Source organism: Apis dorsata, unplaced genomic scaffold (assembly GCF_000469605.1).
Source record: "Apis dorsata unplaced genomic scaffold, Apis dorsata 1.3 scaffold_217, whole genome shotgun sequence".
Classification (NCBI taxonomy): Eukaryota; Metazoa; Arthropoda; class Insecta; order Hymenoptera; family Apidae; genus Apis; species Apis dorsata.
In genome coordinates this window covers 376,409-389,284 of record NW_006263500.1, presented here as the reverse complement: position 1 = coordinate 389,284, position 12,876 = coordinate 376,409, and the positions used below count along the sequence as shown (strand labels likewise).

Genomic DNA, 12,876 nt, shown 5'->3' with positions numbered 1-12,876 from the left:
AAAAATTCTACAAAAGATATTTGTTGAAGCGCTCTTTCTGTAAGTGCCAAAAATCTGAAATATGACAAATATATGTATATTGCCAAAAGATTTAAATATGAAAAAATTCAAAATTTCAAATTTAACAATTTTTAATGTTTTTAAATATTTAATTTTTTTAAATCAACAATTAAATTTTAAATTTTCAAATTTTATTTTTATTTAATTTCAATCTTTTAAATTATCAAATTAATGAAAATTAACAAATTAAAAAATAAAAATTTTCAAACATTTGAATTTTTTATTTTATACAGTGACCAATTTTCCTGTGAAATCAATAAAATTATATATTATTGAAAAATTCTTGTAGATACAAGGGGAATTCTCCACACTCTAACTTTTTTTATTCAATGTAATAATTATATTTTAATTTTATGATTTTATTAAAACAATTTTTTTTAAACTACACGATATTTTAATAGTAAATAATTTTTTCATTAAATTTTTATTATAATTACGATACAATAAATAATTATATATATTACTCACTTTAATATTCGGTCGTGTTGAATCACAATATTTGCAATTCTATCATCTATTTTTTTGCTCATGTCCGATCGGCCCTCCACTAAGTGATTCAACCAATTCATCAACACTTGCATCTGTCCACATGCATGTATTGCAAACACAGCGGCTACACTGCAAGCCGCCGATCTTATAGCGTTCATCACGATACCTGTCAGAATTTGAATAGACAACATGATTTCATTACAGGGACTGTCACGCACGTCGGCAATCAAAATCGATGCAGGGAATGGCAATTGTATAAACGTCAAATTTCCATCCACTATTTTTCCCCCGCCGAACGGTTGAATAAGAAAATAAAATATGAAAGCACATAACATGAAAAAGAAGCAAATGAATGCCAATTTTCTTCCATAATTCGCATACGTAATCATAATGTTTCTATCCTCTTGGTGTTTAACGTTCTTCCAGTCCCATTCGATACGTTCGATACCTTCACGTATATCATTTTCATGGAGCAATAGAAAATAATATTTCATGAATGTCATCACGAAGAAACTCAATGGACCCACCATTTTGAGTTTGTTATATATATTGTTGATTTCCACCATCAGGTATATGCTACAAGACACAAGCATGAAACCGATCAAACTGTAACAAATGATACTGATCAACAAAGAATAACATTTCCCTATTCTTGACTTGCGTAAATTTGGCCAAGCACCAATCGGTGTCAACAACCAACGATTCCACTGTATGCTCAAATTCGTCTTCCTCTTATCGTCATCCTGAGTGATGACGATTTGCTGATTTTTCATCGTTGACGCTCGAGAGCTCGCTAGATACTAAATGTTACTGGTTCAATGACAATTGAAATGAAAAATCGCGTTGCGCCTGCGTTTGAATTTCGATTCGAAAGAGTAAATGATATTAATATTCTTTTTCAAAGGGTTCGACCCCTCTTGGTCCTTTGTTTGTTCATATATTATCAATGATGGGGTGTACGATAGGAGACATCAATAAATTGATTTTTTTCAAACCTGTATAGTGCATGAGCGCTATATAGCAATAAGTTGAAAATATAAATTTCTGGAAGATGAGTTTCAATTTTATTTCATTTTTCATTAGAATGTTTCTAATGTTTTGAAAAATTAATTTAAAAAGAAATGTGAAATTGTATGTGCATTAAAATTGGTGTATGTAATAATTTTTATAAAACTTTCATATAATGTGCTATGATCCGTTTTCTTTGAAATTAATATTAATGTGCATTCATTAAAAATATGAAAAAATAATAAAAATGAATATATTCTGGATCATAAATTATCATATTCATTAAGTGAAGTGTGTATGATTTTTATAGGAATGAAGATATATATTATAGGAATAAAGATTATTATTCCTATATTTGATTGTTGCTATTATATTTCAAATTTTATAAATCTGTGCATTAATTAAAAGAATACATTTTGTTACGTCACTTGACGTAAGAGATTTAAATATGCAAAACCGGTTTTTATAACCTGGAATAGCAATAAATTATAGCAGAAGCAAAATGCATATAAATATGTAATTAAATATCACTTACATCGGTAAATGTTTGAATAGACATATGAATTAATTTTCCTGCAGTAATTTGAACCACTACGCTCGATCGTGCTATGATTAAAATCAAATCGAGGATCGTCTTATCGGGTAAATAATACCAGTCAGTCATATAGACTACTTCACCGACTTTCATACTCTGTTAAAAATTCGTGATTAATATTTATTATATTACAGATTGATCTGATTTCATATTTCATAATAAATCTGATACCTCTTCTGCTAATATTTCGCCGATATAACATATTATAAAAATGTTGAAACAGACTGAAACGAATAACATAAAATAGATGATCATACTTCGTTTATCATAATCAGACCATTCCTAAAAAATTTAAAAAGCACAAAATAATGCAAAAAAAAAAAAAATTTTTGAAAACAAATATGATTTTAATTATATTATGAATAATTTTCTTTTTACAGTTATAATATCACTACATAATGTATACCATAAGTATGTAATAACCAAGGCAACATATATGCAGGCAACACCTAAATACTTCCAAGAATATTATCCGATTTATCGTTTCCTCGATACATGATATGAAACTGTAATTAAAACATAATCATGAAAATGATATTTGAATGAACATAATAAAAAATAACATGATAAACATAATAAAGAACATAATAAAGAAATTTTATTTAAAAAGATATATTACAAATATGGCTTAATTAAAGATCAGATGAGATAGCGATACTCATAATAATTGATGTTTTTATATATTACTATGTTTATCAATAAAAATTTTTCATTATATAGCATATAACAGTATTAGCATGTTATCTTATTTTTTCAATTATATAATTGCAATATTGATGAAACATTAAGATAAAATTTCTATTAAACATTTATAAATTATTAAAAACCAATTATATTAGATTTTTAATTTTTTTATTTTTATAATTACCAAAGACATTTATAATTTAAAATATTTTTAGTGAAATAAATATAAAATTTTATTGAGAATTATATATCTCATATTAAGAGATTATCAGTTCATAGTCTATATAGTTTGTGCTTCTTAGAAAATACAAAAATACAAAAACCTTACTTTAATGTTCTTAGATGATGCTCCACGATAAGGCCTATTTCTCTAAAAATCATTTTCTCTCTTTTCTTCGATTTATTTACAAATTCCGTGATCCATGTCATAACTACACTCAATTGGCCACAAGCATGTGCTCCTAAAATAGCTGCGAGACTGAAAATTCCTGCAGTACTGGAGTTTACAATGAATCCTGATAAAAATTGTGAAGCAATGATGAGTTCGCTATTAGGACTGCGAGTTACATCTATTAATTTTTTGTACACAGCACAGGGTAGCACATGCACGATCCTTGTTTCGTTGCCAATTTGAATGAGTTCTGTTCTTGAAATTGTCATGCAACAAAAGCATAGAACTCCGCTTTGCAATATAGCCGCCGAAATAGCTGCAACGTAGCGGCCGAATTTTGCATTCTTCAGCATTACTTGTTGATCTTCTTCCCTTATTACTGTTTGCCAATCAGTTCTTATATGTTCGACACATAATCGTATTTCTCTACCTCTTAACAATAGAGTAGTATAATTCATTGTGCCAACAAACCAATGAGCCAGTGACCCAAGTACTTTCATTTTCAAGTAAAAACTTTCATCTTCTAACAACATATGAAGCAGGCAAGGAATTAAGGTGAATAGTAAAGAACTGTAACAGGAGACATTCAAAAAAAAAGAGATGATTCTTTCATGTTTAGTTGTAGAGGGAAAACTGGGCCAAGCTCCAATCGGTTTCAGAAACCAACGATTCAATTGAAGACAATAATCGCTGTTGGTATCAGAATCAGTCTTTATCGCCACGGATCTGTTTGACATCGTGGCTATTCATCGACGTTATAAACACAACTGAATCGAAGATATTTTTCTCACGACGTGCGTGACAGTTCTAACGCTTGCGCAGGTTTCTTGGAAGAACTGATTGATTTGTCTAGTCGCTATTACTTGTTGCAGTGGTGAACGCATTTATGATCGATGAACATGCATATTAATTTCAGTGTCATTTGATAGATTTAATTATTTCAAAAATGATGAAATATCGTGATAATCGATAGTTAAAATGTTTGGAAAGAAGTGTGAAAGTCTAACTCAATGAATAATTTTACTTCGACAATAATATTAAATGATGTAATATTGGACATTAATGAGCATAAATTGAAAAAATAATTAAAGTAAACTTAAAGTAAAGATTAATAGTTAAAGTTTCAAATAAAATACTTTAATTAATAATGTTATTTGAAATATTTGAATAAATTAATTTTCGATTGATAATTAATCAAGATTGTTTGAAGAACAGTCAACTATAGCTATGAATAAAAGTTAATTACTACAACTGTCACTTCAATTTAATTTTATCGAAGACATTCGAATAAGTCAAAAATAAAACAATAGCAATCTTTTTTTTATAAATATCTCGAAAACTAAAGTCGAACAGTGATAACATACACAGAAAAAAATTATTCAAAATATTAATTTTTATAACATTTCCAAAAATTATTAAAATCGATGAAGATTCCTTGATTTCGAATAGTTATGAAAATAAAATTTTATGTAAAAAAAAAAAAAATTATTATTGAAATTATTTGATGATTATATATAAATAAAAAAATTAGCTGCTTTATATATTTAGTCAAAATATTCGTTTTTTATTATGTTATTTATTATTTAAATAAAAACTTAATCAACTTTTGAAAATTAATATTATACAAGAAATAAGAAATAAATTATTTTTATAAATATTTAAATAATTTTTATGTAAATGAAAATTATTTATTATTTATGATTAAAATATTAGTTTTATTTATTATTGATGATGTAAAAAAAATTTTTTTATCCTGATTTATTCGAAGTCTTTGATAAACTCAAGTTAAAATTATTGCGATAATTAATTTTTATTCCCAGGTATAATTAATTAACAATTATAGAGAAATTATACAATTTTTCGAATAATCTTGATTAATTGTAATTAATCGTGATTATTCGATATTTCGAATAAATTATTTTCGAAATAACTTAATTCCTAATTTCAATTTCAAAATTTTCCAAAATCTTACTTACATTATAATTGACTTTTTCGTAACATTATATTGTATATTGAGATTATATTGTAAAAAAGTAATTTATTTTTATTTGCGATTGTATTTTTATTATATTGTAAAATGAAATGAATATATAAAGAAATTTTAATTTTTATAATTAATTTTATAAATTTAATATATCAATATTTTTAAAAATTTTATTTTATCACGTCATTTGTCGTAGCAGATTTAAATATGCAAAAGCAGTTTTTAACACCTGAAATAGTAAAATATTTCATGAAGATTACATTAAAGATTATCTATAAATACAACTATCAAACTTACATCACCGAAAGTATAAACGGACATATTAAATAATTTTCCAGCAGTGATTTGGACTACGACAGTCGATCGTACTATTATCAAAATCAAATTAAGGATTGTTTTATCGGGTAAATAATACCAATCTGTCATGTAAACCACTTCACCAATTTTCATGCACTATTGAGAATTCAATCGATTGATTATGATAATGATTTTCATCCATTGCATTTCAATGTATATTATAACATGAACTATTTATAGTATATAACTTTGATACCTGTTCTGTCAATATTTCACCAATATAACATATAATAAAAATGTTAAAACAAATCGAGAGAAGCATCATGAAATAGGTGGTTAGATTTTGAACATTTTTTTCCGCCCATTCCTAAAATAGAGATATAACACAAAATAATAATAAAACGAGATTAAAATACAAGAGAAATAAAATCATTTTTAGCGTGTACCGTAAGAATATAATAACCGACTATACATATGATCATCGTGCACCTAAACAATTCCAAAAAATATATCCGATTCATTATATTCTCAAGATATGTTATGAAACTGCAATTGAAATCATATCATAATCATAGAAAAGTCTGAGAAAATATATAAAACCATCATAAAAAAATCTTACTTCAACACTCTCAAATGTCGTTCTACGATCATTCCTATTTCCTTAAAATCATCTGTTTTTTTTTGCTCTCTCGATTGATTCACGAATTCCGTGATCCATACCATAACCACACTTAATTGACCATATGCATGAGCGGCAAGAACAGCCGCGAGACTGAAAATTCCAACTGTGCTGGAATTTGCGATGGCGGCTGCCACAAATTGGAAACAAAGCATAAAAATGTTGATGGAACTTTCCTCAACGTTTACCAGTTCTTTGTACACAGCACAAGGTAGCACATGAAGAACTCTCGTCTCGTTGCCTACTTGAATAGTCTCTGTCGTCAATATAGTCACGAAGCAAAAACACAAAATGCCACCTTGCATGAAGATGGCGCACGAGGCGGCCACATAGCGGCCAAATTTTGCATTTTTCAGCATCGTTCGTTGGTCCTCCATTCTTTTTATTGTTTGCCAGTCAGCCTCCATATGCTCGAAGCAATAACGTATGTCTTTACTTTTCATTAATAAAGCTGTGTAATTAACAGTGCTAACAAACCAATGGCTCACAGGACCAAGTGTTTTTAATTTCAGATAAAAGCTTTCCTCGGCTAAGATTATTTGCATCAGACTAGGAGTCGCGCATAATATCACAATCGCGTAACATACGATATTTAAAATTAACGAAACGATTTTTTCAAGTTTTGTGGTGGTGGAGAACAAAGGCCAAGCACCGATTGGTTTTAGAAACCATCGATTCAACTGAAGACTGTAATCACTGTTAGTTTTAGTTTCGTCTGTGATCGCGGCTTGGTTCATCATCGTGAAATGAAGTTGACAATAATGTGCGGTATTCATGCATTGATATACGTGAAATTATTCAACGCTTGCGCAAGTTTTTTTAGTATTCGATCGATTCGTCTAGTCGGTTAAATTTCTTTCGGAGAAATATTCAGGTAAGTTGAAAATTGTAGGTTGTAATCGTGTGAAGTGAAGGGTGTGCATGAAGTGTATGATAAAAGCAATGTATGAGAATATGGGAAGTATATGAATACGTGAAGTGCTATAAAGATTTATACATGTTAAAATTGTTAGATTATGCATCATTATAACTATATATATGTATACATATAATTATAATTTGCGTTAATATTTATTCGAATTTTAAGATCTCATAATTTTAAAATTATGAAATTATTATAAATACAAATATTCTCTAATCTTATAATTAAGAAGAATAAAATTTGAAATAGAGAAAAAAGTGAGCTAGATATCGATTAATTTCAAAAAAATTATAGTTTTTATAATCAGGGATTTAAGATGTTCATCGAAGTAAAGTTTAGTGTAAGAAATTGCTTGATGTACATTTTCTTTCTGAATAATACTCTATATTCAATCGATTTGTCTAGTCGTTAGAATTTGTCACAGAAGAGCACGCAAACATGTGTTCAGAAAAAGATTGTGGTAATCTTCTCAACTGTAGCATAAGAAATGGTCTTGACCTAAGAACTGTGAACTTTTATAGTAATAGTAACACAAAACATTCACATCGCAATTGTACGGATCATGTTGAGGTATGCAAAAGATGCTTTAAATACCTAAAAAATAAAGTTCGTATATAAGATTATACAGAAAATGTTTTCATATCAATACTTACAGCAGCAAAAGTCGCGATAGAAATTTGTATGAATTTTCCAGCAGTGATTTTAATTACCATACTCGATCTTGAGATGATTAATACTAAGCCGAGAGCAGTTTTATGAGGTAATTGATACCATTCAGTCATATAAAATTTCTCTCCCACTTTTTTGCCCTGTTGAGCATTTAATTTTAAGTTTTAAATAAGATTCTTCTTTAATTTTACTCTCTTACCTGTTCTGTAACTATCTCTGCTATATAACAAAATATAAATATGTTAAAAACCATAGATGCATATACGATTGCGTATATAGCTAATATTGTCTTTGATTTTTCCTAAGAAATTATGAAAATTATGAAATTTACGAAAATTAACTAGAAAAGTCATCGTATGATTATATTTCCCGTTTAATATATGTATATGTATACGTGTGTAAAAACATTTAAAAATTTAAATCATTTAAAATAAAAATATTGTAAAAATATTTTCAAATATTATATTATATTATATTATGTTTTTTTCTATATTTCTGCGTTAAAACATACCGTGAGAAAATAATATTTAAGTATACACATGTTCATTGTACATCCCACCAATTCAACCAAGCAAATCATATTCATAACTTTTTCCATATACCATACAAGACTGAAACCAATATTTTTGTGTATAAATCATAGGATAATAAATGTATAAATAAATTAATTGGGGAACTCGAAATAAAAAAATAATAAAAATAATATAAATAATAAATTTATAATTCTATAAGATTTTAGAAAAAAAATTTAATTAAAAAAAAATCTATATTTTAAAAAATACCATGAGCATCATAAGTATCAAGATATTCATAATAGTTTAGAAAAATAATATAAGTGCATGTTTATTTATTATATCATATTCATATTACTTATAGAAAATATTCATTATTGAATTTCAAATTGAGAAATACAAATACTTCATTGCGATATATATTATCACTATCAATAAACATAAAAAAAATATACTAATAAATTACCTTAATGTTCGTAGATGATGCTCAACGATAAAACCAAGCTTCTTATGAAACGTGTGTTCATCCTGTTTCTTCTCATTGTTATGTTTCACCAAGTTATCCGATTTGGACATCACCACGTTAAACTGACCACATGCGTGCATTGCTAATACGGCAGCCAGTCCGCAAGCTCCAACTGTGACCGAGGTTGAAATGAATCCGGAGACGAGCTGTAGAGCGAATACGATCTCGTTCATGGGACTAAATCTAACATCTAACAGGTTCGTATAGAATGGACAAGGTAACCGATACATCGAGTAGCTGTCATTTCCAATTTGAAATGTTATCTTTTTGAAACCTGTGATCACGATGTAAGACATAATTCCGCTATGCATGCAAAGTGCGGCGATGCACGCGATGAAACGACCGAGTTTGGCGTTCTTTAGCATCAATTCTCGATCTCTAGCCTTTCGAACTGTTTTCCAATCATATTCTATATGTTCAATGCAATAGACAATCTCCTTTGCTTTCATCAATAGACAACAATAATTCAATTCCCCCATCATCCAATGACTTGTTGGCCCGATTGCCTTCATCCTGGTCTTCAAATTTTCGTCTTCATAGAAAATATACATCACGCATGGCATCACCGTGAAAATAATCAGCGAATGGCAGATAAAGTTTAATAATTTGACGAGTAATTTTTTAGTTCTTGTGGTCTTCGTGACATTCGGCCAAGCACCGATCGGTTTTAATAACCAACGATTCACCTGAATGCTGTACTCGTAATCTCGGACATAAGACACGGGTATTAAGACAGATTGATCGTTTAGTTGATTCATCATAGATACTTCACGTAGGACGTTCGTCGAATAAATGATGACTTGAGTTTAAGCTCTAATAGTCAGGTAAAATGGCGCATGCGCGAATTTTTTTCTTTGATACGAATCGCTATAATACAAATGTTTGGTTGCATCTTGACGAGAATATGCGATTAATCAGTAGTGCAATAAAAGTAAGATATAATGGATTGATGTGATGAAGTGATTTCAATTTGTTTTTTTTTTGTTGTTTTTTTCATCATTTCTTTTATTTTTATAAATGAAAATAAATTGACAAGTTAAGTTAAGTAATACTTGATGAGAAAGATGAATATGTCTTTTTGAAATTGTTTTTAATACGAGGAATAGTGAGGTTAGGGTAATGAGTTTCATCATATTTAAAATATCAGTTTCATTGAATCTCTAATACAATATATACAAGTATGTGAATTTTCCACAACTAATATCTACATACTACCAATTTAAATATTTATTATAAAAAAATGTTCAAGTTAATGCTCGAAACATGTTTAAGAAAGCCACCGATGTTTTAATGACCTATTTATTTAAGATTTTTTAACTTATAATCTATAAATAATCTATAAATTTGAATGAAAGATAAAAATATAGATACTTACATCGCTAAAAGTATAGATGGATAATTCAACCATATTTCCAGCTGTAAATTTTATCGATGAATTGGACATTGCAATGATCAAAATGCAGCAAAGTTTTTTTTTGCCTGTTAATCGATACCATTCGATCATATACGCCATTTCACCGACTTTCTGACACTAAATCGAGACATTATTCATTTCTATTAAATACTATTTGAACAATTTATCGTTTTAAAAATTAATTGAAATATTGTTACAGATGCTTCCAATAAGAATATCCTACCTGTTCGGCAACCAAATCGCCTATATAACAAAATATGAAGATATTGAAAGTGATAGATATGATTAAAGCTACGTAAGTTATTGAAAGTATTATTTCTTTCGGATTCCATTCCTACAAATTAATAACATATATAATCAATGCAATATTAAAATAAAAAATATATATAGAAATAGAATTCTGAGTGTAGAATTCTATGTGCCTATTAAAATTTGTTATCGCATACCACTATTAAATAATATCCGAGAAGACACATATTCGCAATACAACCTAAAAATTCTACAAAAGATATTTGCTGAAGCGCTTTTTCTGTAAGTGCCAAAAATCTGAAATACAATAAACATGCTAAAAGTTATTTTATATAAGATTCAAATATCAAACGATTCAAATTTTTAATTTTAATTTTAATACTTTAAAATTTTTAATTTAAAAATTATTTCTAATTTTTATAAACATCTATTTTCAAATGTACTTTATATTATCATATTATCATTTATTATCATTTCATAAATCGAAGAATAAAAAATTTCAGACACAAACTTTTAATTGTACATAGCAACCAGATTCGATTTCTTTGGTGAATATTTAAGTTGTTATATGTTGCTGAAAAGTTTTCCATGCCGGCAACAGTTGCGACGTTTTTTGTCCCCTAACTTATTGTCACGCGATGAAATACGATCGTATTTATAAACAAGAAACTTCAACCCTTTACGATCGTATTTAATCTCTCAGAAATAACAAATCATATTTATATTTGTTTTAAAGGATTTTTTCTCAACAACATTAAATTTTTGGTAAAATTTACAACAATATAATAATATACATAATATATATAATATTACCCACTTCAATATTCGATCATGTTGAATTACAATATTTGCAATCCTTTCATCTATAGCCTTGCTCATATCCGATCGGCCATCCACTAAATGATCCAACCAGTTCATCAACACCTGCATTTGTCCACATGCATGCACTGCGAATACAGCGGCTATACTACAAGCTGCCGATGTTATAGCGTGCATCACAACACCTGTCAGAATTTGAACGGACAATACGATTTCATTGTAAGGACTGTAATGTACATCAGCGATCAAACTTGACGAAGGAAATGGTAATTGAATAAATGTCAAATTTCCATCTTCTATTTTCCCCACGCTAAACGGTAAGACTAGATAGTAAAATGCAAATGCACTATACATGAAAAATATGCAAATAAATACTAATTTTCTTCCATAATTCGCATACGCGATCATGATATTTCTGTCTTCTTGATGTTTCACGTTCTTCCAGTCCCATTCGATGCATTCGATACCTTCACGTATATCATTTTCATGGAGTAATAGCAAATAATATTTCATGAATGTCATCAAGAAGAAACTCAATGGACCAATCATTTTGATTCTGTTATATACCTTCTTGATTTCCATCATCAAAAACATGCTACAAGACACGAGCATGAAACCGATCAAACCGTAACAAATAATACTGATCAACAAAGAATAACATTTTCCTATTCTCGACTTGCGTAAATTTGGCCAGGCACCGATCGATGTCAACAACCAACGATTCCACTGTATGCTCAAATTCGCTTTCTTACCGTCATCCTGCGCGATGACGCACTGTTGTTTTTCCATTGTTGATGCTCGAGAGCTCGCTGGATACTAAATGTCGGTGGTTCGATGATGATTGAAATGGAAAATCGCATTGCGCTTGCGCTCGAATTTCGATTCGAAAGGGTGGATGAAAATAATATTTTTCAAAGAAGTTCGACCCCTCTTGATTATTAGTTTGCTGGTTTATGAATTATGAATATGATAAGGGTTGATGATGTGGAATCATCGATAAATTGATTTTTTTCAAACGTTAGTAGTGCACGAGTGTATTGACCATTTCGCAACAGGTTGAAGTAATCAATTTCTGAAGAATGAATTTTCATTCGAATAAGCTTTTTATGTTTTTTAAATATTGGATACATAAATTTATATTGTAATAATTTTGTGAAAAACATTACACAAATAATAGATTATTATTATAAGACAAGTTGCATAAAAATTATTTGTTTCAAGTTTGTCGGCAAGAATTTTAAAACAAAAAATAATATATAAAATTATAGGATTGTGCATGTATTAAATTTAATGTAAAATATCAATTTATACAATATAATGGTAGAATTAATAATATTACAAATGAATTTTATTATATTATAAACATTAATTATCAAAATTTGAATTTTATTTCTATATTGATATTATTTAAATATATAGCAAATATTTCATTTGCATTCTACTTTAAAGAACGTTTATGTTAATGTTCGTAATACGTTTAAAAATGCAACGGCTGTCTTAACAATCTATTTGAACAAAAAATAAATATTTAAATCATAAATTTATAAAAATAATGCAAACATGTTTATACTTACATCG

At 28.3% G+C, this 12,876-nt stretch overlaps 4 protein-coding genes across 4 annotated transcripts in view; all 4 read right to left on the bottom strand.

Moving 5' to 3' along the window:
• Positions 1-1,729, bottom strand: part of LOC102680753 — a 5,859-nt gene extending 4,130 nt beyond the window's left edge. Inside the window, 2 exon segments of the mRNA XM_031510254.1 lie at positions 1-54; positions 529-1,729. The exon segment at positions 1-54 is cut by the window's left edge and continues 29 nt beyond it. Of these exon segments, the coding sequence (XP_031366114.1) occupies positions 1-54; positions 529-1,322 (848 nt within the window). The 5' untranslated portion in view covers positions 1,323-1,729.
• Positions 1,730-1,875: 146 nt separating this feature from the next.
• Positions 1,876-4,304, bottom strand: LOC102680345 (odorant receptor 4-like). Its single transcript, XM_006615129.2, has 5 exons — positions 3,165-4,304; positions 2,559-2,658; positions 2,324-2,434; positions 2,093-2,248; positions 1,876-2,027 (listed from the first exon to the last, which is right to left on the bottom strand). The coding sequence occupies exons 1-5, from the start codon at positions 3,962-3,964 to the stop codon at positions 1,977-1,979; spliced, it is 1,218 nt and encodes a 405-aa protein (XP_006615192.1). The 5' UTR covers positions 3,965-4,304; the 3' UTR covers positions 1,876-1,976.
• A 1,059-nt stretch (positions 4,305-5,363) lies between these two features.
• LOC102680476 (odorant receptor 4-like) lies at positions 5,364-7,209 on the bottom strand. Its single transcript, XM_006615130.2, has 5 exons — positions 6,128-7,209; positions 5,955-6,054; positions 5,765-5,875; positions 5,509-5,664; positions 5,364-5,440 (listed from the first exon to the last, which is right to left on the bottom strand). Exons 1-5 carry the CDS (start codon positions 6,961-6,963, stop codon positions 5,390-5,392), a joined length of 1,254 nt encoding a protein of 417 aa, XP_006615193.1. The 5' UTR covers positions 6,964-7,209; the 3' UTR covers positions 5,364-5,389.
• A 440-nt stretch (positions 7,210-7,649) lies between these two features.
• Positions 7,650-12,328, bottom strand: LOC102680618. Its single transcript, XM_006615131.2, has 11 exons — positions 11,297-12,328; positions 10,677-10,776; positions 10,454-10,564; positions 10,192-10,347; positions 10,073-10,111; positions 9,850-9,976; positions 8,757-9,615; positions 8,290-8,389; positions 7,978-8,079; positions 7,763-7,918; positions 7,650-7,703 (listed from the first exon to the last, which is right to left on the bottom strand). Exons 1-11 carry the CDS (start codon positions 12,085-12,087, stop codon positions 7,650-7,652), a joined length of 2,595 nt encoding a protein of 864 aa, XP_006615194.2. The 5' UTR covers positions 12,088-12,328.
• Positions 12,329-12,876: the final 548 nt, after the last annotated feature.

Bases quoted from the DNA above. Each gene is read 5' to 3' on its own strand.
- LOC102680476 (XM_006615130.2), bottom strand. From the start codon at position 6,963: ATGAATACCGCACATTATTGTCAACTTCATTTCACGATGATGAACCAA. The intron at 5,665-5,764 runs GTATCAAAGTTA...AATTCTCAATAG, and splicing joins GTGAAATATTGACAGAACAG to TGCATGAAAATTGGTGAAGT. The intron at 5,441-5,508 runs GTAAGTTTGATA...TTACTATTTCAG, and splicing joins CCGTTTATACTTTCGGTGAT to GTGTTAAAAACTGCTTTTGC.
- LOC102680618 (XM_006615131.2), bottom strand. From the start codon at position 12,087: ATGGAAAAACAACAGTGCGTCATCGCGCAGGATGACGGTAAGAAAGCG. The intron at 10,777-11,296 runs GTGGGTAATATT...ATTGTATTTCAG, and splicing joins CAACATGATCGAATATTGAA to ATTTTTGGCACTTACAGAAA. The intron at 9,616-9,849 runs GTCAATTTATTT...CTTAAACTCAAG, and splicing joins AGTATTACTTAACTTAACTT to TCATCATTTATTCGACGAAC.
- LOC102680345 (XM_006615129.2), bottom strand. From the start codon at position 3,964: ATGTCAAACAGATCCGTGGCGATAAAGACTGATTCTGATACCAACAGC. The intron at 2,249-2,323 runs GTATCAGATTTA...AATTTTTAACAG, and splicing joins GCGAAATATTAGCAGAAGAG to AGTATGAAAGTCGGTGAAGT. The intron at 2,028-2,092 runs GTAAGTGATATT...TTGCTATTCCAG, and splicing joins CTATTCAAACATTTACCGAT to GTTATAAAAACCGGTTTTGC.